Raw genomic sequence first — 24,479 nt, forward strand, 5'->3', positions numbered from 1 at the left:
GATCCCTGTGGCAATAATCGACTGGACTGGACTGGACTGGACTGGACTGGCACACCAAGATCATGTTCCGCGGGGTATTGATACAGCGACGCGGGTGTAGTGCATGCATTCGACCCTCTGCAGTGCGAGCACACTTGGCCGTGATGAACAATGGATGGGTGGTCCCGTTTCGCTCTGAATATGCTGTATTCGTTCCAGTCTGCATTGGCGGCGGCGTGGTTAGGAACTGGGCAATGATGGCAGACATTCGTCTTGCCCACACCGTTGCTCGACATTTTTCTGTCTCGACATCAAATAAAGGTAACCTGCTCGGCGCCCTCCTGGTACCACAGCAGATTGTCGTCGCTCATCTTGCGAAGAATGGCCTTGGCCTCGTCGACGCTGAACTTTTTGGATCCAGGCAGGCCAGCATTCACCCTGGTGATGATGTCGTGTGTCATGACTGTGTCTGATCCCTCGCTCGTGAATGCCTCACGCACTTGATGCAGTCGGCCGCGGAAGATGTTGAACCTGGAGGGAGCGCATAGAGTGCATAGAGTGCATGGAGTGCATGGAAAGAGGCGGACAAAGTCAGCGTGCAGATCGAGGTACGGAAGGATCGAGCAAGACCGTCGATGGCGGCTACTCACAGCTCATCCGAGACGAGTGCGCCTGAAGGCGTGTCGTCCAGCTCCATGGCGCCGAGTGACGATGTAAGTGTGTTTTGCAGAGTCCGCGAGGACTGCGAACTTGAAGAAGCGCCAAAGGTGTGTGCCGTGTGCTGTGAGGCCGATGTTGTCCGTGTGCGGCCGCGCGAAGAGCCTGCAGGGAGAAAGACGGCGGGGAGCTGTATAAGCCGCGTGCCCGCTATTTAGAAAGCGACTCTGTCCTTCCAATGCTGGCGCTTACCGCCGCCGCTGGTGAGGGCTTCGTCCGCACCGGTCCGCTGGCCTGGGCGCGCTCGAGTCGATCTGCTGAAGTAGAAGTGATCAGCAATCCAGCGTCAGCATCCGTGCGTGGTCGTTGTGCAGTCGAGGCGCATGTCCGCTGCAGGAACACCGCCATAGCCCTACCTGGGAGTGCGATGGGCTCCGTCGTCGCTGTCGCCATCGTCTTCGTCCTCGCCGGCGTCCTCGTCCCCAGTTTCCTGGTCGCTGTCTTGAGGCGCTTGCGGAACGGCACCTTCGTTACGTCGTCGTCGCTTCTTGCGCGGATCAGACTCAGGCTCCTTGACGATTTTGTAGAGAGCATACTCGAGAATCTCCTTGGCAACTTCGGCATCGCCCTGAAGAGCCAGTCCAGCAAGTCGATGATGGCAGCGATAAGTAACTCTGGCGGTATCTCCACGGGCTGCCGACGAACGTAACGGGACCCACCTCTTCGACGACAGTGCTCAGGCGGCACTTGGCATGGGCAGTGGCAAGACGGATGAGCGTCTCGAGAGTACGAGGCGTGATGGGCATGGTCTGGAAAGATTCAAAAAAGTTCAGATGACTGGCAGTGCAGGAGCAGAGCGAAATGATCGCCAACGGTGTCTGCAGTCAAGTCATGCTCACAGCTCGGTCGCATTTGCGGTCCGATTCGGTCATATCCGCAACAAGGTCGTGAACGATGTCTAGTCGATGCACTTACACGGTACTGATTGTCGTCGCGCTTGTCGCGCAGCTGCGAGTAGGTTTCGGAGATGATGTTGGCGGCTCCCTCCGAGAGCACCGGCTTGACACGGGTCTTTGCGTAATGAATGTACTTTTTCATGAACGGCAGTGAAAGCAATTCGACACGAGGCTCGGCGTCGTCGGCTCCGCCCTGTCTGCTCTTTCGACCAGCCTTCCGTCGGCTCTTGCCGGGAGTTGCAGGCTCCTTGTGCTGTTGGACGCCAACGTGGAGCAGAGGGTTGTATTTTTCATAGACTTGCGTTTGCCTTTGCTCGCCGGCGTCATCCAAGGCCGGCTCCCGTGAGACCGAACTGCACCGTATCGCTGATGGGGGCGCCCTCCTCGAGGCCTGGCGGAGTATATCGGTGGAGGCGGATAATGTGCTCGGAAATCCTGCGGTTGTGATCGTCGTTCATGTCATCGAGCACGACAAAAAGAAGATCAAAACGCGACAGGAGCGAGTCTGGGAGGGGAATATTCTCGAAGGGCTTCTTGGCGTCGATGTACTGAACAAGAATTCCATCGTTAGTCAGATGAAGCGACGCGAGTAACGATGATCCAAGGCCCGGAGTTGACCGAGGGTGCGCCCGAACCGCTGCTCGGGGCTACAGTGCATCGACCCGCATGCGAAAGGCTCTGTTCGTACCTGTCCAAAGGCCGGGTTGGCGGCGGCAATGACACTGCAACGAGCGTTCAGCGACGTGTGAATGCCTGCCTTGGCGATGGTGACTGTCTGTTGCTCCATGACTTCGTGGATAGCCACTCGGTCAATGTCACTCATTTTATCGAACTCATCGATGCAAATAACACCTCGGTCGGCGAGGACCATGGCGCCGGCTTCCAAACGACGCTCGCCTGACAGTTTGATCAACCCGCAAAGCGACAATGTTAGCAGGATATCTCTCTGTAACACGCTGCAAGGGCGATTGTCAAACTTATCGCCGAAACCAGTTGGGGCCGGCAGGCATGCCCGCTCGATCGCATTAATGGTCGATGCACGCATTTCAGCTCACGGACACGTACCGGTTTCTTTGTCGTGCGTCACGGCCGCAGTCAGACCAACACCAGAAGATCCGCGACCGGTTGTGGCAATGGCCAGTGGGGCGATGTTGAGCACAAAGCGCAGCATCTGCGACTTTGCAGTCGAGGGATCGCCAATAAGCAGCATGTTGATGTCGCTGAAGGGATTTTGCATGGGAGAAGGAGAGAGAGGATCAGCGAAGAGTTTGCATCACAGCAACCAGACACAGTCAGACCGCGACAGCGGAAGTAGAAGGAGCATCACTCACCCACGAATGTGTGTGCCACCAGGGAGGTTCTTTTCGATGCCACCCATCAAAAACAAAAGGATGGACTTTTTGATGTAATCATGGCCAAAAATGGACGGGGCAAGCGAGGCCGAGAGCAGCTCAAAGACATTGTCCTTGGAAGAAACGGCTTTGATGTGGCGAATATCATCTTCCGAGATAGAGGGCTGCTGGATTTCTTTTCCGAGCTGGCACACATTGTTGGCGATGATGATGGTGCTGTACAAGAGGCGATCCAGATACAGTTTCGGTGAGTACATTCGAGATCGGCCTATCTCTGGCTAAGGGAGCCGATTGTTGTCACCCCACTCTGACTCTCTCACCCAGAGCACATAGCCACGTTTCCATAACAGCTGCCGCATCGACAACGTACCGGAACGTGGCCGAGGAGGAGCCGCCAGCCTTGCCGACGGAGCGATAGGAGCCAATTATGCGAACTCGGTCGCCAGGTTTGACCTTGTCGACCAAGTCCTCGTCGAGGATGACGTCGAGTGGTCGGGGCAGCTGGCCCGCGGGAGCCCGCTCGGGCATCTCTTGGAGACTGCAGGTTTGATAATCGTTGTAGGTGGAGAGACCAAACTCGGTCGTGAGAGGATTACCCTCTTCGTCCTGTAACAAACCAAGAAGCCAAATAAGCAGAAAGACTCTGGAAGCGGCAGCGCGAGTTGTTCACCACAGTTCCATCGAGTGGTACTGATGGCGCCGTCGCATTCCCTGGCTGGTCGGTGCAAATCGAAAACCGACCGTGGTGGGGTATACAGCAGGCGTTGCCACAGTGCTACTCAGAGATGTCAAGTCTCGGTACTCTCGTGAGTGGAAGACCTGGGTTTTTTCGCAGTAGTGGACACTTCGGGCAACCTTGGGACGGACGAGGGAGCCTGCAAGGATGGAAACCCGACGAGGTCGATAAGTCGGCGCATATTTGCCGGCATCACACAGGAAGGGAGAGACAAAGGGCAGCACAGCAAAAAGCCTGGAGACCTACAACGAGTGACAATGCCCTCGATGGCGATGAGCTTGCCAAGGTAGGATGCATTCACTTGGCGGGGGCTGACGAGGTTGTCGCCAAAGGAGCCCTCGAGGCCGACCGAGAATGACTGGTTGGTGTACTTGCCGGGCTGACCCGCCGACAAGGACAGAACTACATCCTTCAGAGCTTTGTCGAAGGGAGGCAGATAGTCCATGGGCGCGCTCAGCAACCTGTGGATGCAATGAAGGGCGGTGACATGTGGTCAGGGTCATCCCAAAAGTAGGCAGAGAACACATGCCACAGGATGTTCCTGGAGAGGCGATCAGCTTCATGATCGAGGGACAGGGACGCATGCCGCTGGTAAGATCCCAGGCAGTGAAGAGTCATGATCGCAAGCTCACCCATCGGCATATTCTCGGCGGTGCATTCGGATATCGTTGATGTTGACGACGAGGCGGCGCTCGCCGCTCAGGAGCATGCGCCTGATCTTCTCCTTATAGATGTTCTCGCCATACTGCCGATCGCCAGATGATTAGCTCGAGCCAGACGCAAGTGATATCCAAGTTGAAGGCAAATCTGTTTTGCTGGCCCGGTGCGGCTGGGCCGAGCATCAGCACCGCCCTCGGAACTCGCCAACAGAGAGGGACTTACATCCAGATCGAGGAACTCTTGGAAGTAGCGGGCATGTTCGTTAAAGGCCTCATCGACGAAAAGGTTGCGCAGCGGCGGGGGCGCGGTGTTGGTGGAAGCCATCGTAGATGACGGGACTGGCGATTTTGACGATTCTGACGAGAGGACCAAGGACGATCGGGTCGAGGCAATGAGGGTGCTTTTGCTGGACGAGGATGCATCGGGCGGACAAAGGGAAAGGGAATTTTTCCTAATTTGGGCAACATTACGCATTCCAACCAGACTGGCTGGACTGGCTGGACTGGCTCTGGCCAATCAGGGCAAGGCGTGTTCCCATCTCCCATCTCCCATCCCCTGAGATTCACCAAGCACTTCAAGCAGTCTGACCGCCGACACCCGAATATGCCCACCAGGATGTGCTCGTGCTGAGGCCAATTTGCCCGATGTGCGGTAATCCATCGATCGGCATATCGACGCTGCCAGATCGTTCACACTCACGGAGATAGATATAGACCAGCGAGGCTCCGGTCATGCCACCAAAGTCCGGCTCGCCAATGGCAACTGAAACAGCGACAAAGGTAAATATGAATACATGCCAATTGATTGATTTTTAAACGATACTTTGAGGACAGCAGGCATTTATTATGGTCGTAGATACACCAATCGCGATCAGAGACATGATACCGTAGAGCACCGCGCTCAACAGCAACAAAAGTCGGACTGTTCGAGATGACCAAGCCAACATAAAGAACAGAAGAAAGACGGAATCATAGATTTCTGCCCACAGTGGAACCGGCGGGGAGCTGGTGTGGAGAGGAGGAGCGAGGGATAGAGGGATAGAGGGATAGAGGGATAGAGGGATAGAGGGATAGAGGGATAGAGGGATAGAGGGATAGAGGGATAGAGGGATAGAGGGATAGAGGGATAGAGGGATAGAGGGATAGAGGGATAGAGGGATAGAGGGATAGAGGGATAGAGGGATAGAGGGATAGAGGGATAGAGGGATAGAGGAGAGGCTCGGAGGCAGTTTTGTGTCTCAGAGTTCACGGCCAGGAGGCATTACTTGCTGGTAGGGTTACCCATGTAGTCAACGCCGAAGCAGTAAAAGTCGTTGGCCGCGGCAGGGTTAAGGAGCCAGCTGGGCATCAGGAAACCACCAACCGGGTTACCATCGGCATCCGTTACGGTGAATAGAACCTGCAAGATACCGATAATGGCACCGCCAATGCCGACGCCCGAATCGAGACCGACGGACAGGACAAAGTTGTACTTTTTCCACCACTCGTTCTTGTAGCGGAAGAGGTAGTACTGGGAGACAAAGGCGACGATGAAGGGGACGATGATCAGGACCTGGACGCCGGTCTGGGGGCCGATCCAGGTGGCAAGGATCGGGATGTTGATCAAGTGCCAGTAGGGGTGCTTGTAGACCTTGTTGCCGAGCCAGGGGAGGACGGGGAGGAGGAAACCAATGGGGAAGGCCCAGAGTACGTCGTGGTAGAGAGCGCCATAGCCGAAGAAGCGGGCCGGGGCGATGGCTCCCCAAATCGTACCAGCAGAGTAGAAGGTACCGTAGCCAGCAGCCTGCCAGTTACCCTTACCGACGAGTGGCCAGTAGCTGAAAGAGACGGCCACTGGGGCACAGATAAAGGCCGAGAGGATGGCGCCGATGAGCTGGGCGGCAACCATGGCGCGGGGAGGAACCTTCATGTAGTGGCCGATCTTGAGATCGTTGAGGAGGGTCTGGGCCTGGATCATGGTGTTGTAGCCAAGAGATTTGAAGGACATGACGGGAACAAACTGGCCGGGGACGATCAGACCGATGATGAACTCGGTCAGGACGTTGAGACCAATGCCCTGACCGGTCAGGGCCAAGATGGCCGTAAGGGGAATGATAAAGACGATGCCGATGGTAATGGCCAGGATGATACCCCACCACTGGAGCTTGTAAGGGGTAGCGAGACCGACGAAAAACATCAGGGCGGTGGAAGTCAGGAAGATGGCCAAGTAGACCCAGTTGCTGACTTCGGGGTAGGCAGCCATGAGCTTGTTGTGGATGTCCTGGTGGTCGGCATCCTCCTTGAGCTGCTTCATGGCAACCCGGGCCTGGCGGACAATGTCCTTGCCGTACCAGAGAGCGACGTGGGTAACGGCAGAGGAGATGGTGATGAAGGAAGTGACATAGACAAAGATAAAGGACATGCCGAGGTGGACGGGAGCGGCGCTGTTGTACTTGTTGATGTCAAGCTCGAAGGTGGTGGGATCCAGGAGGATGCGGCCGCTGAGACGCTGGCCAAGAGCAGAGCCGTTGAAGAGACCGTTGCTGTTGAGGAAACCGCAGCCATTGGGTCCGGGCATATTGCAACCGACGTACTTGCCATCCCAGACGTTGTCGACATAGGCGATGGGGACAACGATCCAGGACCAGATCACGTAACCCACGATGACGACGCAGTTGGCCCAGAAGGGAGCCGTCATCGGCGAGATGAAGCTGTTGAACTGAGACCAGTCGAGCGTAACAGCGCCAAGGCCGACACCCTTGGTGGCGGATCCCAGGATGTTGACAAGGCTGTTGGGGCCAGCGCCAAAGAAGCAGAGGATGGAGATGGCCTGGAGCGAGGGCGCAATGAAGTTGGGGAAGAAGTTCCAGGCAAAAGTGGCAATGAAGACGATCCAGAAGAACTTGAAGCGGGACATTTTGTACTTGGATGAGGTGTTGGCTTGGGAGCTTGCCTCATCGTGGAAGGACGCAAACATGGCCAGGATGCCCATGTTGCCGGGCCAGTACATGGCAGCAGGCTTGATGAGGAACTCACGGGCCATGCCAGCGAGGCCGAGGCCGAGACACTGGGTCGCGAGGATCCAGAGGATGGACTGCCATGCCTGGATGGAGGTGTCGTTGAGGTAGAGCGGAGAAGCCTGGCCGACAATGTTGTCGACCCCATAGGGAGTGCCGGCGTTGGACATGACGTAGATCAGGACGTGCTCCTTGATGGAGAAGGGGCCGGGGTTGAGCGAGTTCTCGACGCCAAAGAGCTTGAAGCGGACATCGGGGATGAACTTGGCAAAGAAGATACCGATGGGATACGAGACGATCTGGACGATTTGAAAGCGTGAGTGGGGTGAGAAAGCAAAAGAAACGGATGCTGATGGAGGGGTGAAAGCACCAAAGCCGGACGCGATACGACCTTGTGACCCAAATGAAGTGCGGTCACCAATCATTGGAACTCACTCATCGGGGATACCACCATGCGGCCAATATACTTACCACAGCAATATACGCAGGAAGGGTGACGGAGTTGGTGCGGAAGGAGAGGATGACGTTCACAGCCGAGGTGAGCACACTGAAGAAAATGCCCAGGAACATGGCACGGACTGTGAAGCAGGGAGTTGAGGGATCGTCGGTCGTGGGAACGACGGCGCTGATCTGAGCGTAGGCGCTGTGGGCGTCCAACTGCTCGACATCGTCAGAGTCGATGGTCGTGATACCAAGGATCTCCTTCTCCTCGGTGCCGAGCTTGGGAGTGGTATGGTGGTGTTCTTTGTGGGCTGTCTCGGCCATGGTTGCGATTGAAGACGAGGCAAGAGCTGCGATGGTGGTGGCCGACCGAGGCTGCGAACCGAGGTATTTATGGTCCAGGCCGGGCCGATGAGGGAGGGGGAATCGATGGACATGCTGGGACAGCCGGACGCCCCAGCCTGGGATCTCGAAAGTGGGGCACAGTTCATGGACGAACACTTTGCAGAGACCGACGCGTTCCCATCAGATGGCGTGAGTCTTCGCATGGCTCTGTCGATGGCGCATGGCCGGCATGGCCGGCATGGCGGTGCCACCACAAGCCGGCTGTCTGATTGGCTCGGCAGCATCGGCGGCAAGATGGAACGGCTGTTGGAGGTTGGGCTGGTGCGGGCTGGTGTGGGCTTGACTTGGGCTTGACGGTTTGTGGAACGAATGGCATGATTCTATCTCGACTTCCCGCACCAATCACCGTGAGGGCCAAGGAAACGCGGGGCATGCCGAATCATTCGAAACAGACGTCTGTCTGTGGTCCGTCAAAACTGATATGCATCGCAGAAGAGCGCGCAGGGCTGCTCAGTCGCCAGGGCTGGTGGAGACACCAGATCATGGCCAGGATGCGCCCGTCCACCAGAATCGCTTCCAGGGCATCCAGGGTTGCATTGCTCGGCTGCGCTGCTCGGTTGCGCCACAGCGAAACAGCGGTGGTTGGCTGTCGTCGCCTCCATTCCCAAGCAAGTCTCTGGCAAGCCTCCACCAGCCCTGTCGCGGCCGAGGAGACATCGATTGTCCGCAGAACAATCCTCAGCTGCGTCTGATATCGCGGGCTGGTGTCGAAGACAGCGTCAGGTGCGCCTGAGGCATGTGGGCTGGTGGAGATATGAGCAGATGGCGCAACTGAGCAGAGCACACCGAGCCAATGGGGCGATAGACTGAATCGGTACCTCGAGCAAAAAAGAAGAAGACGACGGCGACAGGCAGACGGAATAGGTGCAAGTGCTTGCGTGGCACTGCAAGGCACTCCGGTTTGAATTGATCCCCATTTCAAGTTGTATTGCTCACATGCCGCCGGATGTCGCGGCTCGTCAGATCGAAGGCAAATCCATACACGGTTCTGGGCTGCGAGAGCCTGCGGCAGACATTCGTCGCGGTCTTGGTCTTGGTCGAGAGGCTCCAGGAAACAGTCCTTCTTGACTACCTCGGGTACGGCCCATCGAGCGTGCTTAACCGCATCGAGGCGGCGCAGACGCTGTGGGGTCAACGATGCAAGTAGACTGGCTGCCTGGTGTGCTCGGTATCTAGTTGTCTAAACGGTGATGTATTGCTTTTCATCTTTGTCTCACCATGACAAGAGAGCCGGTGCAGGACGCAACGCCTGAGATAAGCTGCAACGGGGCTGCTTGCTCGGGTTGTCACTCGAGCAAAACATCGGTATGATGGATGTCGTTCGTATTGATGACGCATGGCTCGAGTCGTTTCGTTATGTTTGCATGTATGCCATCGTGGGAGATGGCAGTATTTTTGCGTGAGAGCCACGGCCATTTACGGCTTGACTTGTGAGGCTTGCTCTTGCAGGTGCTGGCGGATGAAGGATGAGCTAATCTTGAGGGCGATATCGTCGACACTGCCATCCGGCGAGATCAGGTCGATGATGAAGATGTCGAGCGGCTTTAGTCCGTTTTCAAGCCGTACCGAGTTTACTATCAAACAGAAAGCAATTCCCAATCAGTCCGCAATGAGGCGTCATATACGCTCTGTCCCGCTGAGAAGCAACCAAGCCGTCGAAGGGCTCCTTCGGCGTCGATCCAGAAGATAACATGCGCGTACTGATGCAGCCTCGCGTTGGCAAAGTGTCAACGATCGAGAGGCAGAACCATCCCATCGCTTGAGTCATGGTGATGTACAGCCCACCGTCAAGTGTTTGCGCCCGTAGCACACCTACCCATTTCGCACCCCTTCTCTGTTTCTTTGGATCCAACAATCGCTTCCAGACCGGACTCGTATCGGGTCGGCCCCAGATCGTCGACAATCGGGACAACATCGAAAGCTATGGCCGAGCCGGTGCGGATGGTCGTCAAAAACCGCCGAACGTTGTGGATGCGAATCCGGGTTGGCTCCATATACTGGCTGGCCATCTTGCGTTGCAGTCGCTCAGGTGTTGGGTCTGTGTCGATTGGATAGTGATCGACGCTAAGAATTGCGAATGCGGCAGATGCACTACTCCCTGCCCTTCTTGTGTCTCATTCATCGAGCCATAGTAGCCTCCTGAGATACACCAGCAGTGGCCCGGGTGGGCTGCAGTGAGATATCGACGGCTGGTCCAGTAACATACCGACAACACCACAGACAAGGCGGTCTCGAGCGATCCAGCAGGCCATCGTCAGGAGCACCTTATGTCCGCTATGCAAATGATCAAAGGTTCCGCCGACGGCCACCTGGGTGTAGATTTCGGGTCGAGACGACTGGGATTTTCTCGAAAGATCAGCGAGGTGCTTAAGATTTGTTTCGGAGGGCGGCGGCTCATAGATTTGGAAGGGTATGGAGGTGTTGGCGATGCATTCTCGGTCTGGACGATAGGTCAAGTCGTTAGAACTGCACAGAAACAAACACAGAGCCCAAAAGCTACCGGCGATACATTGGCAGGACTGTATATGGAGGATGGAGGGGGACGGCGCAGACTTGCCTGCTTCGAATCCGATGGCCACATCCCAGTCGGCATCGGATGGGTCGTATCCACACCATCCGAGAAAGACCACATCGACCGAGAGCAGCAGATGCCCTGAGCGATACGCAGCCTCGGATGCGGCAATGTACAGAGCCGAGAGCACTGCGTGGAGGGCCTCGTGGATCGTCACTGGCCGATGCTGAGAGGCAGGAATCTCGGGGCAGTCGAGGCAGATGCACAGACGGTCCGATGTCTGGGCAGCAGCATGGCGAATAAGGGCGAGATACGAGGCGAGGTGATTGTCGGTGCTGAGGGTTGAAAGGCGAACGGGGACAAGCGCAGATCCGTGCAGCGGGGCCATGGCGATGCGGTTGGTTGGTGGCAAAGCAGAGAGCAGAGAGCAGAGCGAAGTGAAACAGGGCAAGGATGAAGCAGGGCGACGATGGTTGTTGGCGCCAGAGAAGTCAGAGAAGTCAGAGAAGCCCGAGCAGCCACCGACCAAGCCGGCGCTTTGTCCATCCCACCAAGATCGTGCACAATCAAGCCAGATCCATGAAAGCAGAGAGCAAGAACGGAGCAGCAGTGATCCTTGCCGACCGGGCGGTCGGGCTCGCAAACTACCCACACGCCCGCATCGCCGGCGGCCTGATATTCGTCTCGGGCGTCTCTTGCCGACGGCCGGACAACACATGGGAAGGGGTGAGCCGCCCATCGTGCGCCAGCATGATCGTCTTCTCGCAAGGCTGGGACTGACGATCGATCTGTTGCTGCTGTTGCTGCTGCTGCTGCTCGGGAACCAGGTTGAGGAGCTGGCCGATGGCTCGTGGAAATCCGATATCTCCAAGCAGACAGCGGCCGTGCTGGAAAAGTAGGTCGAAACTCGCGGCAAGCCCATGAACGCACCTGGGTGGATAGACAGCATTACTTGCGGTTGCCGTTGCGCACCATCCACCCAGGCGTTGTCCCATGCCCAGTGTCCCAATACGATCATGCCCATCAGTGGTCTCCAGCTGACTGTACGCACAACCTGCCTTGGCTTTGATGGGCTGCCATCCAGCATTCGTGTCATTTTGCAAAGCGTCGGGACCGACCTCGACTCCCTGGTCGATCTGACGGTCTTTCTGGTCGACATGAAGGACTATGCCGCATTCAACAAGGTCTACAACGCCTACTTTGCCGCTGAGAATGGGCCGGCGAGGACCACTGTTGCGGTCCGTGAGCTACCCAACCCGCGCCTTCTCATCGAAATCAAGGCTGTTGCGTTGGCTCCATCAGCGTAGTGAGCAGTTCGTCATGAAGCATACGGAGTGCGTGCATCAATGTCGGTAAAATGAAGCGATTCGCCATAGAGAGCTCAGGCCACTGCTCCGTCGTGACTACGATAGTCATGATGCGCGCTGCATAAGTGTTCCTATGTTTGTCATTTACACTTTATTCAGAAAAAAACGGGACACCACAGCCGTTTCCATGAACGTGTAGTATGTGATGGCATGCGTCAAGCAAAGCCACAATAAATAAAACAGATCACTTTGGCAGCCTCCGAGTGAAGACCGCCGGTCGCTCTCCGGTCTCCACAATCGACTTGCACACTGTGATCATGTTGCGCGCCGCATTGACGTCGCGATTCCACACCGTCTGGCGAATGGTCATGGCCAGCGCGCGATAGCATTGGGTAACAAAATATTCGATGAATGGTCAAAATCCCGGGTGTCCCGTTTTTTATTGGATCGCCTGTAGTCGAGATTCGCAACAACCCGGGCCTCGAGGTGTTGAGCCCGTTCGCTCGTTCGCTCGTTCGCTCGCTCGCTGAAGGATGGCGCCCTTTGGCATGCTGATTACAGAGCTAGCATCGGCATGCATCCTCCCATGAGGCAGACGGCGATCACTACGGATGATAGATGGGTGTATTCACATCCAAAATATAGTGACAAGCAACAACAAAAAAAAAAGAGCTTTTCCAGTTTCATTTTGCGCGCGCTGTACATACCACGCCTGAGAGGGCCATTGGAAGAAAAGGAAAACGAATAATAGTCATAAAAGAAAATGCGAGATCAGGATGTGGATAGAAAAAGTAGGCGTTCAGTAGCCCATGTCCTTGAAATAAATAGCGTATGTATATGTGAGGGGTGCGGGGAAGATGGGTGGATATGATGGTAGTTGGAGGGGGAGGGTTGCGGATGCAGTTTGCACGAGCAAACGAGGGGATGGATCTTTTGACCGAGACTGGGGTTTAACCAGAGTAGTACGGCCGAAAACCCGAAAAGTCGTTCTTGCGGCGGGCATTCCTTCTCTGGATGGCCATGAAAAACTTGGCGATGGTGTCTTGCTCCGAGTCATCGTCCCGGTCGTAGCCGAGCAGCGACCCTGACGAGCGTGCATCGGCATCAGTCGGGAACGAGCCACACGATACCAGACTCGGGACGTATGGCCTCGATCTCGACTCGTCGTCGAAAGGAGAGCAAGATTCGGCGTCCACGTCTTCGGAAGACGGCAGCAGCCCCATATACGAGCCCGCTGGCTCGACGGCCGAGGCTTGCGATCTGCTGGTGCGGGAGCGCTTCTTGCGCTGGCGCTCAGCCGGTTCGGAGTACGATCGCTTCGAAGAAGGGCTTCCGATGGGTGGTGGTGGAACGCCGAACGGCGTGGACTCGCTGCCGGGTTCGCTCTTGGGCAAAACAGGCGAGCCCACAGTGCGAAAGAGGGGGCGGAGATCAAACTGATCGGACGAGAGAGAGGGCAGGATCGGGACGGGGACATGCATGGAGCCGACGGCCTCTGGGGCCACAGGGAAGGGGATGGATGGAGTGGGCGGGGCCGCAAGCAGAGGATCAACATCCAGCGGCGGGGGTGAGCTCGCGGCGCTGACCAGGATCTGAGCAGCGACCGGGATCGAGAGTTCGGATGCCTGCGGTGGGGATTGCGGTAGCGCGGGAGAGACGGGCGAGCAGCTCGAGGAGACGAGAGACTCAAAGGGGACGGGAGGGGACGGAGTGGGTGGAGAAGCCTCGGTGGGTTTGCTCGAGGGCACGAAGCGCTTCTTCAGGGGCTTCATTGAGGGAGCAACCTGGGCATGTTTCCTGGGCTCTGATGGAGCCGACTCGGAGGCAGGCGGCGGTGCCGGGAAGGTGGGCATGGGCGACTCGAGCACCAGAGCGGCAGTAGCAGTAGCAGCAGTAGCAGCAGCAGCAGCGACGGACAGAGTCGATGGCGAAGGCGAGGTCGGCGGGATAGGAGAAGGCAAGACGACGGGCAAAGACGGCGTCGGAGGAGGCGACAGCGACGGGTCCGTGGAAGAGCGCTTGGAGGCCTTGAACTTGACACCGCAAGCGTTGCAGAGGGTGTTGGGGCCAAGCGAGCCGGCTCTCCACTGAGGGGTTTTCGTCGTGCCGCAACGGGAACAGACTCGTTCCTGGAGAGGCTTGGACTTGCGCTTGGGCTGGGCGAGGGGGGCGCTCATGGTATCAGAGGGTGGAGGATTGGGATATGGTTGCGGAGACAGACAAGAGTGTCGGGGGAGTCGCAAGGCTCTGGGTTTGGCGAAAGAAGAGGGGTATCAGTGGGTTGCTGCTGGCAAGAGAGCCCAACAGACAGCGGATGTGGAACGGGTCGGAGTTGGTGAAGCAAAAGGAGTCTTGCAAGAGGATTTCTGCACCAAGCGATGTCGGTGGCAGATGCAGATGCAGATGCAGAGATGTAGATGTAGATGCAGAGATACAGATGCAGGCGGGCAAAGAGACAGCAGCGGTCATTCTCCCCCCCCTCACAATACACATGACAACCGCCCAGGCGGGAGCGATAGCCACAGCCGGGCGAGGGAACCGAGAGGGGAACGAGCCCACGGCGACAGAGGACACTTACTGGCTGGTATTGAGAGCAGTGTGGCGAGTCGGACGACAGGGCGGGGACCGCTCGCGCAGCGATGCCACAGGCAGGAACTGGTGTCTTTGGAGGTAAGCTGCGGCAGCCCACAGGAGATCGGCAGACAGATGCAGGGACAGAAACGGACGATGGACCACGGGCTCGAGAAGAAACCCAAGAGCAGTCGCGGGGCGATCCGTCCGTCAAATACCCACTGAAAATTTTCAAGAGCACAAGAAAAAAAAAGTCGCGGGGTTTGGTTTGGTGTGGTGTGGTGTGGTTCTGTTGGCAAGTGGGGCGGCTTGTGCTGCAGTGCACTGGACTGTGGGGCTGCACTGTCAGTATCGACAGCCAACTGCGAGACTGCGCTGTGGAACTGGTCTGTGCGACACTGATGTGGTACAAACACTTTGGTGTCGGGACGCGTCGCACAACCGCCTGTCTCACTGCGCTGCTGTTCCGTCGCACTGTCCCAATGCGCTGCTTTCTGGTCTTCTGGTTGGCGGCTTCCCACCATTGCGCCCTCGCTGCTCTCCGTCCGTCGGCATCATCTGGCCGTCAGACCCGATGCGCAGATGGTCGTGGTGATGGAAATGTATTCAGAAAACAAAGGCGCTCTCGGATATCCCCCCGCAAGCCTTGTCTGCCGGGCCAGCCGTCAGCGGGCCGTGAATTGAATCAGCGGCTGGACCAAGTAGACATAGACTCCAACAAACAGCAGAGCGTACGTCGTCAGCTTGACCATCCGCCACACCATCTTGAATATGCTCTGAATCACAAACCAGACAAAGAGCAGAAACATGAACGCCAGCACCGCCAACACAGCGTAAATCACCAACAGGTGTGAAGAGTCCAAGGCATACTGTTCGCCCCATTCCAGGGCAATCGACTTGAGCCGGCTCGGTAGCAGCAGCAACAGGAGTTGCTGTTGTCCACTGTCTCCTGGGCGATATGCGTCTTGGAGCCACGCCAGGAGGTCGACGGTGCTGGGGTAAACCAAGTTCTGGACAAACGCCGCCGTTTGGACCACGAGTCCGTCCAGCGACCGGACGACTTGCCCGATCTGGCTTGCGAGCTGCTCGGTCTGTGCGGATTCGGCTGGGTATGTGGCCATGGCAGATGTGGGCGTAGCCTGTGTGGTGTTATTCGGGTTGGACTTGAGATGGATTGGGGACGGAGTGTGTCGGGCAAGGCGGGGACAGGCGATCGGCAAGCAAGTCAGCCAGCAAACAAGCAAACGACGACGCCCAATGAACCCCGTTTTGGGCGCACGGGGTGGCGCTGTTCTGGGCCCGTTGATCACGGCGTCCTCGGTGCTGCTTGTCCTCCGCTCAGGAGTCTCCGTGGGCTCAGTGCGTGCCCCTTCTCCTGCTCCCATGATGCACTCTCAAAACAGCCACGATGCCAGGCTCCTTGGCCACGCTCTGTCACGACGGACGATGGATGGGTGTGTATTTGGGACCCAGAAAAAAGCGACAGCCTTGGCTCAAACAGGGTGTCCCGCTTCGTTCTGGACGCACCTGATGGTGCGCCTGCTTGTCCCGGGATTGGTTGCTGTCTGGGCCACGGGCTTTTGATTTGCGTGTGCTATGCTTGGGTCGTTCCAACCCGAATCTTGAGCGCTGAAGGCATGGACGAGGCCACCAGCTTGCGCTCGCTTTCACGGATGATATCGGCTCAAAGTCCGACTATATGTCCTCGTCGTCCTCGTCGTTGTCTTCGTCGCCCTCATCATCCTCGTCGTCCTCGGGCTCTTCGTCTAGCTCATCGGGATCAAAGTCGTCTTCGTCCTCAAGGTCCTCGTCATCGTCGTCGTCGTCGCCATCGTCTTCCTGGAGGGGCAACAAAGCACACACAATCGTCAGAATACCAAGCCTTCAGGAGCTTTGGTGGGGAGCCGATCATCCCGGCCGAGACGTCGATGCCGCTGACTCACAAAGGCTCTCACAAGCAAGGCGAGCAGACACATACCTCCTCGTCCTCCTCGTCCGATCCGCCGACAAACTCCATCATCTCATCATCCGAAACGTCGTCGTCCTCGTACTCTTCATCGTACACGGCCATGGCCTCTTCTTCGCCATCGACGTCTCCAGAACCGCCCTTGGTACGCATAGCAATTTGCGAGAGCACCAGATCCAGCCGACCAGAGAGCTTGAGCATCTTGGAAAAGACGTTGACTCTGGAATCGAGGGTCTGGTAGAGAAGGGACAGCTGCTTGACGAGGTTGGGCACCTTTGGGACAAACAGCATCGCAGAGCGGAGGGAGGGCAGAGGTCAGCATCAGTCATCTTGCTCTCTGCCTCCAAGCATGCACCGTGCAAACCCGTCGGGCTTTGGCACGGCTCCATTGCTGCTCGACACAATCCTGAATTGACAAGGTGAACTTCACCGAGACCACACGCAGCGACTGTCCACTACTCCCTTGCAATGAAGGGCATCGATTGACATCGGCCCGGCGTGGCAATCATCGTCTCTAGCAACGATGCCACACCAGCACCATCGGCACGCTCCTTACCGTCATAAGATAGGCAGCATGTACCAGGATCACAGCACGGACCCACTCGATCAGCACCGTGGCTCGGTTGGGTCGCTTCTGCAGCTTGTCGACAAGCTGTTCCAGGAAGGGCACGATCTGCGCCGTCGGTAGCCGCCTCACGGTTGCAAGAATGATGTCGGGGTTCTTGATTTCGAGACACCTCTCCAGAAGCTGCTTGTCGCCGGAATGCACCGCCTGCGTGAGCATGTGGTGCAACGAGCTGGCAGTCGGCGGTCGGAAGGTCTTGGACTTGCTGGCGAGCGAAAGCGCCACCTTGGACTTTGCCGAGGGACTGGGGTTGATGGCCATGATGTTGAGCCGGTCCTCTAGCGTCGGCTCTTTGGCCAGCTTTTCCTCAAGATCCTCTGCGAGGGCGGGAGTGGCCATCGAGAAATCGGCGGCGCCAAGCACTCGCGAATCGGCGTCGCTGTACTCTTTGCGATTGCTTTTCAGGGCTTGCTCGGCAAGGGAGGACTCGTCCACCAAGATGGCTGATGTCGGGGAGCGGGTGAGCTCCAGTTTGGGAATCAGCTTGCCAGTCTCATCGGCATATGACTGCAGCAGCAAAACGACAGGTCAGCGGCGCTGTGATGAATGCCAATTGCATAGCCTAGGCCCTGTCGCACCCACTGCCATCGTTCTGCAGAGTTGGCCTCGTTGACTGCGCTCATGCAGTAATGACTGCCGAGGTTTGCGCTGCGATCATGGCCCCCCAAAACAACCAGTCCAAGAGCCTGCAGCAGCATTTTGGCCGATATCAAGCGATTGATAGAAATCACGTCATCATCGTCGTCCGTCCTTACCAGGCGCTCAAACACAGGGCGGATGATGGTGCCACGAGCCACGATGATCTTGTCGCCCACAAATGTCGCCGCCAGAATGGAGATAGGCTTGCCGTCCGGGGTCGAGAACTGCAGCGTGCTCTCGGGAGTGCGAGGCACGTACTTTTTCTTGGACTGCGTCGCCTTGTCGGCCGGGGGAACAAAGGGGGTTTGCCAGAGGGCGACCACGCCGCTCTCGGTCAGAGCAAGGGCCTGATTCTTGATCGACACAGCCAGATGAGTTGGCGAGGCATCCAGAGTCAAGGCTGTGCGGTTCAACGACAAACCACATGCGGAAGAGACAGCTGGTGAGTCCAACGAACATTCAGACTGCTCGAGAGACCGAAAGACTTGCCCAAGCAGTTGATAAATAGCCGTACCTGTCAGGTTGCCGTTTGAATTGCGATCGAGGCAGTCCCAGACGCTCACAAACCGATCTTCCTCGGCACTGGAGACGGCATACTTGTCATCGGACGAGAAGAGCAGACGACTGACGAGGGTGGCATGTCCCGTGAATGTCTGTGGGGTACGAAGGCAGCAGACAGATACGGCGACTCAGCGCTTGCTGTTTGACTTGCATTCAGCCAGGCACTGCCATGGACAAGGCTTTCGCGGATCTCGCAATCTACCTGCAGCAGCTCATGCGAATCGGCATCCCACAGCTTGATCTGGTGGCCAGCAGTCAAGAGTCGATCGCCGTCGCTGTTGAGCTGGATTTTGCGGAGGGCCTTGCTGTCGGCCTTGAAGTGGCTGTGAAGGCGTGTGCAGCACCCGTGAGAGAGATTCGGGAGCAAGATCGAGTCAGTCAGATTGAGTCGATAATGTCGATAATGTCGATACAGGCATATGCCAATGTGGGAGGGGCGCTGAAACAAAGCGACGACCACACCGATGGTGCAGCGATAGAAGGCGGGTCGCGTTCGTACCTGACGGCGGTGCCCGACTTAATCTCCCAGACGACGACCTCTCCGTCTTCTCCGGCCGAGTAGCCGCGCGAGCCATCGGCAGAGAAGACAAAATCCGAGACGGCGGCCGTATGGCCTCCCGAGAACGTTCGCAGAATCTCGCCGCGATTGACCGAGAACAGCGCAACATTGCCCGAGCCGAGGCCGATCGCTACGAGTTTGTCGTTGGCAACAAGGGACGATCGTCTTCGCTTCTTTTCCTTCTTTGACAGCTTGAGAAAATCCACGATTCATCCACAAAAGAAAAGGGGAGGGATACGCCGATCTGTTAGCATCCATTCAGAGTCGCCGATCGCAGGGCAGAGTCTGCCGACTTCATGGTGCAGCTCCGTGATAATAAATCAAATGCCGTGAGGATCACCCTCTCAGCTCTTGACAAGCCGCATGCGCTGCGCGATCTTGAGTGACAGCGAGCCCACGATCGTCCGGTCCTCGGAACGGCCAGCAGGCGATTCTCTGCAAACCCAGCGGCGCCTCGAGGCAGCACCTCATTCTGTCCACGGAGCGATTGATCCCACCGTGCGCATGCTGGACTGATATTTACCGACGAGTCCTCGGCGCCCTGGATGCCCCAGGCAATGCAGGTGCATTTATCGCCTTTGGGAAGGGGCATATCAAACGACAGCGACGAGGTGCGAGTGTCCCAGATCTTGAGACGATGCGCATCGACTGCCTGGAAGACGGCTGCAAAGTAGTCGACCGAGGGCGAGTCGAAGGCAGACAGAAGGAAGGACTCGGCCGCCAGGTGCTGGTGGTATTCCTCGCGGGCGGTCGCCGATTGCGGGGCGGCGTTGTTGAAGTGCGTCGACTTTCGCTTGCCCATGATGGTTACGCTTCACGTTTTCAATGACCTTGGCGAGTGCTGGTGCAAGTGCTGATGCGATCGTCCGGGCCGGGCAGCAGAAGCGCAGGATGCGGCGGGGTCCTGGTTGAGTCCAGCGGACGGGATGCAGCGAGGCCGGCGGCGTGGAGTCGAACGGGACGCGGGCGAAAGGCAGACGGTGGTCGCAGGTCGCCAAAAAAAAGAAGTGTGGCGCAATGTTGGTGCGCAGCACCGAGGCTCGGACCAGGGTCATATTGTGTATGCGGTGGAATGTCCACCAGTCCACCGGGTTCAAATGGCCACGGCGGCTGGCAGGGGCTGCTGAGGCGGATCCTGCGCCGGTTCGAGCCGCGAGAGCGACGAGTGGTGTGACGGCTTCTTGGTACAGTGGTAGCATACTCGCTTAGGGTGCGAGTGGTCCCGGGTTCGATTCCCGGAGAAGCCCTTTTGTTTTTGTCCCGCTCGCCCTGGATGCAGGCAGGTCATACACGGCAAGGAGGGGGTCCTGCTGCTCTGTCGACGATGCATCGGATGGCTCTGCCGAGTGAATCTCTGTGTCTGTGGTCCTGCTCGTCAGCATCCATCGGCATCCATCGGCATGCCCATACGGACCCACTATCAGTCGGCTCTGCTGCAGTTTCTGTCGGCCGCTTCTGTCGGCCGCTTCTGTCGGCCGTCTCGAAACAGCCGGCGCGTGAAGCACCCACAAAGGACATCGCTGGTTTTGGTGGCTGGTCCCGAGCTTTCGGGTGCAGATGGCTCTTGGGCGTGTCGCTATCGGGGTGTCCTATCGCAACCATCCGGTCGCCCTCGCTGGTCGTCGCTGTCGGGGAGTGTTTGGTGGCTGCTTCTTCTGTCTCGCTCCGAGCCGCTTCTTCTGTCTTGCTCCAAAGCTGCGTGATTTGGCCGCTATGCTGGGGATTCCGCTCGAGCGCTTCGACACAAACGACACCGTCTTCTCGGACCCGCTGTTTGATACGGTCCAGGCCGACCGTCCCGAGCACCGTCCGTCGGTTGCATGGATCTGGGGCCATTCGAACAGCGATGCCTCAGCACCTGCCGTAGACGAGAACCTCGTTTCGCCAAGCACTACGGTGCAGAATGCAGACGACGTTGCCATCCAAGACGAAGCTGGATCCGTTCGGGTGAGTCTGGTGGATGGTTCCTGCCGCCTTGCCAAGTCTGCGCCCCCTCTTCGCATGGCAAAATCTGGACTCGGCTCTATCGTGGAGTCTGCGGCCCTGTTCGCAGCTCTGACTCGCTTCCTTCCTTTGCAGTCGACAGTTCGCAGCCGCCGTCGCCTGTCCAGCTTGGTCGCCGTCGATGGAGAGCCGTCGAGTGCTCACTCGAACAGCAAGGAGCTTCTGCCTCTCATCGAGAGCGAGCCGACGGTTTCCTTCAAGCTGCTTGTCGACCGCCTTCTGCACAACCGCAAGACATGGTGGCCGAGCCGTCTGCTTCAGACCCTCTTTGTGTTGGCCTTGTGGGCCTCCGTCGTTACTCTCTGTCTGACCACCGTCTATGCGGTCGTCAAAGACCCCCGCAGCCAGGTGAGAGAGGCTCAGAGTCGGCACAACCAAGCCCTGCATATCTACTCTCGCCTGGGCTCGGTCGATTCTGTCCGATGCTGACGGACCACTAGCCCGTCCATTCAAGCGACCATTTCGACTCTGATGCTGAAACTGCCTCCTCTTGCCCCAGTCGATCCTGTTCGCCATCGACTGTGTATGCACCACGATTTTCATCCTGGAGCTGGTGCTGAATCTGGCGGTCGTGCGGTCATGGGCCGATATCTTCCAGTGGGCCAGGTTTGCCGACATGGTGTCCATCATCCCTTTCTGCGTCGAGATCGTTGTGGCGCTGGTAACGGGACAGAGCCCTGTGGAGTTCTGCTATGGCTGGACATCGAACAACCCCGTCCGGCCCTTCCGCATCATGCGGGTCACCAAGTTCTTCATCGTCTCGTCCAAGGTGAGCCGCGAACCGCCGGCGCAGAAGGGTGCCAAAGGATGCTGGGCCAAACTCTATTTCCTATCGGACGCTGTTGCCTGACGCGCAAGTCCCGCCTGCCACAGCTCGAATTCCTGGTCCAGGCTCTCTACAATTCGCGTGATGGTGGGTAACCTTGGTCGAGGGGGATCGCAGAACTGGCCAATAGAGCCATCTTTCGCCGACTCTGCTGTCCTGTTGCGTGCGAACCAGCAACGCCTCGGGTCTCCAGGCCGGCCGTTCTCATGCTCTCATGTTCTCATGTTCTCATGTTCTCATGTTCTCATGTTCTCATGTTCTCATGTTCTCATGTTCTCACGCTCGCCCGCATCCATGACTTTCTGTCACAGGCATCCTTGCGCTGTTCTACGTGCTGCCCATCATCATCCTCTTCTTCGGAACGCTCGTCTACTACAGCGACAACCTTCAGTCGTTCCAGCAGGACGGGGTGAGTCTTGCAGCCGCTTGGGTATTGCACCTCCAACCACACCTGTAATCGGCCCATTGACTCGGTTCTCTGTACTGGCTCCATTGCCCAGATCTGGTACTATAGCAACGGCCAGCCCGCATACTTTCAGTCAATCCCCAATACCTTCTGGTTTCTTATCGTGACTCTGACGACCATCGTAAGTGCTGCCCTCTGCCCTCTGCCCTCTGCCCTCGCGATCTCCGCGAAACTGACCCATGCATAACTCTTCTCCCTGCCGCAGGGGTATGATCGGCATTCGAGCGCCAGTCGGCGACTTTGATTCTTGTCCCGTGGCCACAAATGAGTAGCCGTGCTTGCGTTCAGTTGCTCCTTTCCGCAGCAACTTTACATGGCGCCTGTTCCTCGAATCTGATTGTCTTTCGTCTGCTCTGCTGACAGGTATGGCGATGTAGTTCCGCCCACCCTGCCCGGCAAGCTTGCCACCACTGGGGCCATGGTCGCCTCGCTCTTTGTTGTGGCCTTCCCTCTCACCATGATCACAACGCAGTATACCGTCGTCGTTCGACGCTTCAATCAGAAGCAGAGGCAGAAGCGGGCCGAGATGAACCAGCGGCTCGAGGCCCAGCTGAGGGCATTGGCTCAGGGTCAGCTGCCCTATCAGCGGCAGAACCCTCAGAATAAGACCGAGCCCGCACCCTTGCGGCAGGTCAAGACAACAGGATCCGATACCAGCCTCGACGACCATTCGCTGTCGCACCAGCAATCTGAAGGCTCGGCGACTCGGTATCCGCCGGATACTGAAGCAGGCACTTCATGGACTGGCTCGAAAGATGCGTCGCAGCAAACACACCTATCGCCACCACGGCATCCTTTCCATTATCCACAGCTCCTCACAGCCCTGGCTCAGAGCTCGCTCAAGCATCTGAACCATGGAGCGACTGTCGATCCGACCGTTACGTATCCAGCCCAGATCGAGCATGGACGCACCGAGACAGCATCCCCGCATCTGCCATGTGCCCGATGTGTGGAAGAAGCTATGGTGCAGCGCCTCGATGCCGTCGATGCCCCAGCCAAGGTCCACCTGAGGGTCGCCGAATGGTCTCACCACGTCAGTCCGGCAGACGAGGATGTTTTAACGATGCGCATCAATATCTCGGACCCCAACCAGTATCGCAAGCTGATGAGATTCCTTGCGGACCTTTGATCCATAGCCGAGCGTTGCGGCGTCGGCATTTCGCTGGCCGTGCTGCCGACAGCGTTCGTTGATCGGGATACTCGGCCATCATGACCGGGGCAGCTTGTATTATTCCCCTCCTCTGAATCTTGAATATACACACGCCCGTCCATCCAGATCCGAGACCCGTGACCGCATTTCATGGCAAGACGTGGCCGAAGCACAGCCAACCAGGATCTCGCGCGTTTTCCTGACTGCGTGAAGCTGCGGGGAGCTGTGAGCAACCATCCGCCTGGCTTCAACTCGATCCAGCATCCCGACATTGGCCCTTCCCCTCAATGGCAACTCCCCAAAGTGTCGCTAGCAAGCTCCGTGCCCTCGCCGACCGCACCAGCCGACTTGACGGCTTCGTCGACGACTCCAAGCCGCCCACCAAGGAGGAATGTGCAAGTGCATGCAAAAACATAGCACGCATCTACCTGCCTACTCCGCCTGGCTCTGAGGACCCATCGCTGCCCCACGATTACAGCTCGTCCTGGAAGACTCCCTTCCACCGGGACTTCAAGTCGCCTGGCGACATGGTGGACTGGATGTTCGGCGCCGGCGAATACGGCAAGACCCACGATCGACCAAGCAGCAGCTCGCTCGACATTGATCTGGAGGCTGCCGGTGATTCTGTCCATCGCTTCGTCGCAAGCTCCTTCGATCGTGTGCTTGTCAACTTCAATCGAATCGCCTACAACACCTGTGTGCTTGGGTGCGCGGAGCCAGATCCCGATGCCGCCGGTGCCGGCTCGTCGCAGGTTTCTCGGGAGAGATCCTTCCCGACTGCGATAGCCAAATGCCTTGCCAAGGCAGATGACAGGCACAAGGCAGACTTTTGCTTCGAGCAGTACGAGCGCCTCTCCGACTTTCGCCGGTTCGCCACCGCCGTCGAGAGGCTTGAGGCCGAGCTCGATCGCATCTAGTCGACTCTGTCGCCAAGCACTACCTCAATGGCGAGTCCATGCATCTGTCGACTCGGTGAATACAAAGTGGTTGATTTCGCAATACGTTGAATACGTGAATGGCGTGCACTCCCAGAGACGTCGTGGATGTCGTGGATGTCGTGGATGCCATGGGTCGTATGTTGAATCTGGACCTGTGTCGATCCATCTATTGAG

At 57.5% G+C, this 24,479-nt stretch overlaps 9 protein-coding genes and 1 non-coding gene across 10 annotated transcripts; 4 read left to right on the forward strand and 6 right to left on the reverse strand.

Moving 5' to 3' along the window:
* Positions 1–167: 167 nt before the first annotated feature.
* On the reverse strand, positions 168–4,713 carry BJ171DRAFT_505845 (MCM2/3/5 family-domain-containing protein). Its single transcript, XM_053111076.1, has 15 exons — positions 4,563–4,713; positions 4,313–4,425; positions 3,927–4,141; positions 3,686–3,819; positions 3,315–3,550; positions 2,924–3,160; positions 2,658–2,812; positions 2,281–2,489; positions 1,942–2,140; positions 1,612–1,889; positions 1,356–1,445; positions 1,053–1,264; position 863; positions 630–826; positions 168–510 (listed from the first exon to the last, which is right to left on the reverse strand). The coding sequence occupies exons 1-15, from the start codon at positions 4,662–4,664 to the stop codon at positions 291–293; spliced, it is 2,598 nt and encodes an 865-aa protein (XP_052966523.1). The 5' UTR covers positions 4,665–4,713; the 3' UTR covers positions 168–290.
* Positions 4,714–5,449: 736 nt separating this feature from the next.
* BJ171DRAFT_568206 (OPT oligopeptide transporter protein-domain-containing protein) lies at positions 5,450–8,100 on the reverse strand (the record flags this gene model as incomplete). The annotated part of the gene is made up of 2 exons (XM_053113508.1): positions 5,450–7,634; positions 7,807–8,100. The coding sequence occupies 2 exons, from the start codon at positions 8,098–8,100 to the stop codon at positions 5,601–5,603; spliced, it is 2,328 nt and encodes a 775-aa protein (XP_052966524.1). The 3' UTR covers positions 5,450–5,600.
* A 1,003-nt stretch (positions 8,101–9,103) lies between these two features.
* Positions 9,104–11,166, reverse strand: BJ171DRAFT_505849 (uncharacterized protein). Its single transcript, XM_053111077.1, has 4 exons — positions 10,739–11,166; positions 10,388–10,621; positions 9,998–10,219; positions 9,104–9,755 (listed from the first exon to the last, which is right to left on the reverse strand). The coding sequence occupies exons 1-4, from the start codon at positions 11,079–11,081 to the stop codon at positions 9,598–9,600; spliced, it is 957 nt and encodes a 318-aa protein (XP_052966525.1). The 5' UTR covers positions 11,082–11,166; the 3' UTR covers positions 9,104–9,597.
* BJ171DRAFT_505851 (Endoribonuclease L-PSP/chorismate mutase-like protein) lies at positions 11,167–12,241 on the forward strand. Its single transcript, XM_053111078.1, has 3 exons — positions 11,167–11,419; positions 11,521–11,588; positions 11,778–12,241. The coding sequence occupies exons 1-3, from the start codon at positions 11,273–11,275 to the stop codon at positions 11,998–12,000; spliced, it is 438 nt and encodes a 145-aa protein (XP_052966526.1). The 5' UTR covers positions 11,167–11,272; the 3' UTR covers positions 12,001–12,241.
* A 608-nt stretch (positions 12,242–12,849) lies between these two features.
* BJ171DRAFT_106908 (uncharacterized protein) lies at positions 12,850–14,607 on the reverse strand. Its single transcript, XM_053105419.1, has 2 exons — positions 14,579–14,607; positions 12,850–14,247 (listed from the first exon to the last, which is right to left on the reverse strand). Exon 2 carries the CDS (start codon positions 14,175–14,177, stop codon positions 12,951–12,953), a length of 1,227 nt encoding a protein of 408 aa, XP_052966527.1. The 5' UTR covers positions 14,178–14,247; positions 14,579–14,607; the 3' UTR covers positions 12,850–12,950.
* Positions 14,608–15,159: 552 nt separating this feature from the next.
* BJ171DRAFT_505855 (uncharacterized protein) lies at positions 15,160–15,884 on the reverse strand. Its single transcript, XM_053111079.1, has one exon. It carries the CDS (start codon positions 15,690–15,692, stop codon positions 15,237–15,239), a length of 456 nt encoding a protein of 151 aa, XP_052966528.1. The 5' UTR covers positions 15,693–15,884; the 3' UTR covers positions 15,160–15,236.
* Positions 15,885–16,005: 121 nt separating this feature from the next.
* BJ171DRAFT_505857 (WD40-repeat-containing domain protein) lies at positions 16,006–19,847 on the reverse strand. The gene is made up of 8 exons (XM_053111080.1): positions 19,445–19,847; positions 18,862–19,112; positions 18,565–18,685; positions 18,316–18,454; positions 17,918–18,201; positions 17,094–17,669; positions 16,550–16,810; positions 16,006–16,410 (listed from the first exon to the last, which is right to left on the reverse strand). Exons 1-8 carry the CDS (start codon positions 19,721–19,723, stop codon positions 16,267–16,269), a joined length of 2,055 nt encoding a protein of 684 aa, XP_052966529.1. The 5' UTR covers positions 19,724–19,847; the 3' UTR covers positions 16,006–16,266.
* A 249-nt stretch (positions 19,848–20,096) lies between these two features.
* On the forward strand, positions 20,097–20,168 carry BJ171DRAFT_t129. The gene has a single exon. It is a non-coding gene; the product is annotated as a tRNA-Pro (tRNA).
* Positions 20,169–20,402: 234 nt separating this feature from the next.
* On the forward strand, positions 20,403–23,491 carry BJ171DRAFT_505858 (uncharacterized protein). Its single transcript, XM_053111081.1, has 7 exons — positions 20,403–20,868; positions 21,001–21,273; positions 21,425–21,694; positions 21,799–21,838; positions 22,063–22,160; positions 22,252–22,339; positions 22,580–23,491. The coding sequence occupies exons 1-7, from the start codon at positions 20,479–20,481 to the stop codon at positions 23,344–23,346; spliced, it is 1,926 nt and encodes a 641-aa protein (XP_052966530.1). The 5' UTR covers positions 20,403–20,478; the 3' UTR covers positions 23,347–23,491.
* A 54-nt stretch (positions 23,492–23,545) lies between these two features.
* Positions 23,546–24,368, forward strand: BJ171DRAFT_505859 (uncharacterized protein). Its single transcript, XM_053111082.1, has one exon. The coding sequence runs from the start codon at positions 23,655–23,657 to the stop codon at positions 24,282–24,284; it is 630 nt and encodes a 209-aa protein (XP_052966531.1). The 5' UTR covers positions 23,546–23,654; the 3' UTR covers positions 24,285–24,368.
* Positions 24,369–24,479: the final 111 nt, after the last annotated feature.

Source organism: Polychytrium aggregatum (genome assembly GCF_025602895.1).
Source record: "Polychytrium aggregatum strain JEL109 chromosome Unknown BJ171scaffold_19, whole genome shotgun sequence".
Lineage (NCBI taxonomy): Eukaryota > Fungi > Chytridiomycota > Chytridiomycetes > Polychytriales > Polychytrium > Polychytrium aggregatum.

Coding starts and splice junctions, on each gene's coding strand:
- BJ171DRAFT_505845 (XM_053111076.1), bottom strand. CDS start 4,664: ATGGCTTCCACCAACACCGCGCCCCCGCCGCTGCGCAACCTTTTCGTC. Junction 2,141..2,280: donor CCAACCCGGCCTTTGGACAG/GTACGAACAGAG, acceptor ATTCTTGTTCAG/TACATCGACGCCAAGAAGCC. Junction 511..629: donor GCACTCGTCTCGGATGAGCT/GTGAGTAGCCGC, acceptor CGCTCCCTCCAG/GTTCAACATCTTCCGCGGCC.
- BJ171DRAFT_505849 (XM_053111077.1), bottom strand. CDS start 11,081: ATGGCCCCGCTGCACGGATCTGCGCTTGTCCCCGTTCGCCTTTCAACC. Junction 10,220..10,387: donor CCTTGTCTGTGGTGTTGTCG/GTATGTTACTGG, acceptor CAATCGACACAG/ACCCAACACCTGAGCGACTG. Junction 9,756..9,997: donor AGAGAAGGGGTGCGAAATGG/GTAGGTGTGCTA, acceptor TCTGTTTGATAG/TAAACTCGGTACGGCTTGAA.
- BJ171DRAFT_505851 (XM_053111078.1), top strand. CDS start 11,273: ATGAAAGCAGAGAGCAAGAACGGAGCAGCAGTGATCCTTGCCGACCGG. Junction 11,420..11,520: donor CGGACAACACATGGGAAGGG/GTGAGCCGCCCA, acceptor CTCGGGAACCAG/GTTGAGGAGCTGGCCGATGG. Junction 11,589..11,777: donor ACAGCGGCCGTGCTGGAAAA/GTAGGTCGAAAC, acceptor GCTGCCATCCAG/CATTCGTGTCATTTTGCAAA.
- BJ171DRAFT_106908 (XM_053105419.1), bottom strand. CDS start 14,177: ATGAGCGCCCCCCTCGCCCAGCCCAAGCGCAAGTCCAAGCCTCTCCAG.
- BJ171DRAFT_505855 (XM_053111079.1), bottom strand. CDS start 15,692: ATGGCCACATACCCAGCCGAATCCGCACAGACCGAGCAGCTCGCAAGC.
- BJ171DRAFT_505857 (XM_053111080.1), bottom strand. CDS start 19,723: ATGGGCAAGCGAAAGTCGACGCACTTCAACAACGCCGCCCCGCAATCG. Junction 18,686..18,861: donor AAGTCGGGCACCGCCGTCAG/GTACGAACGCGA, acceptor ACGCCTTCACAG/CCACTTCAAGGCCGACAGCA. Junction 16,811..17,093: donor ATGCTGCCTATCTTATGACG/GTAAGGAGCGTG, acceptor TTTGTCCCAAAG/GTGCCCAACCTCGTCAAGCA.
- BJ171DRAFT_505858 (XM_053111081.1), top strand. CDS start 20,479: ATGGCTCTTGGGCGTGTCGCTATCGGGGTGTCCTATCGCAACCATCCG. Junction 21,695..21,798: donor TCTTCATCGTCTCGTCCAAG/GTGAGCCGCGAA, acceptor CGCCTGCCACAG/CTCGAATTCCTGGTCCAGGC. Junction 22,340..22,579: donor CGTGACTCTGACGACCATCG/TAAGTGCTGCCC, acceptor GCTCTGCTGACA/GGTATGGCGATGTAGTTCCG.
- BJ171DRAFT_505859 (XM_053111082.1), top strand. CDS start 23,655: ATGGCAACTCCCCAAAGTGTCGCTAGCAAGCTCCGTGCCCTCGCCGAC.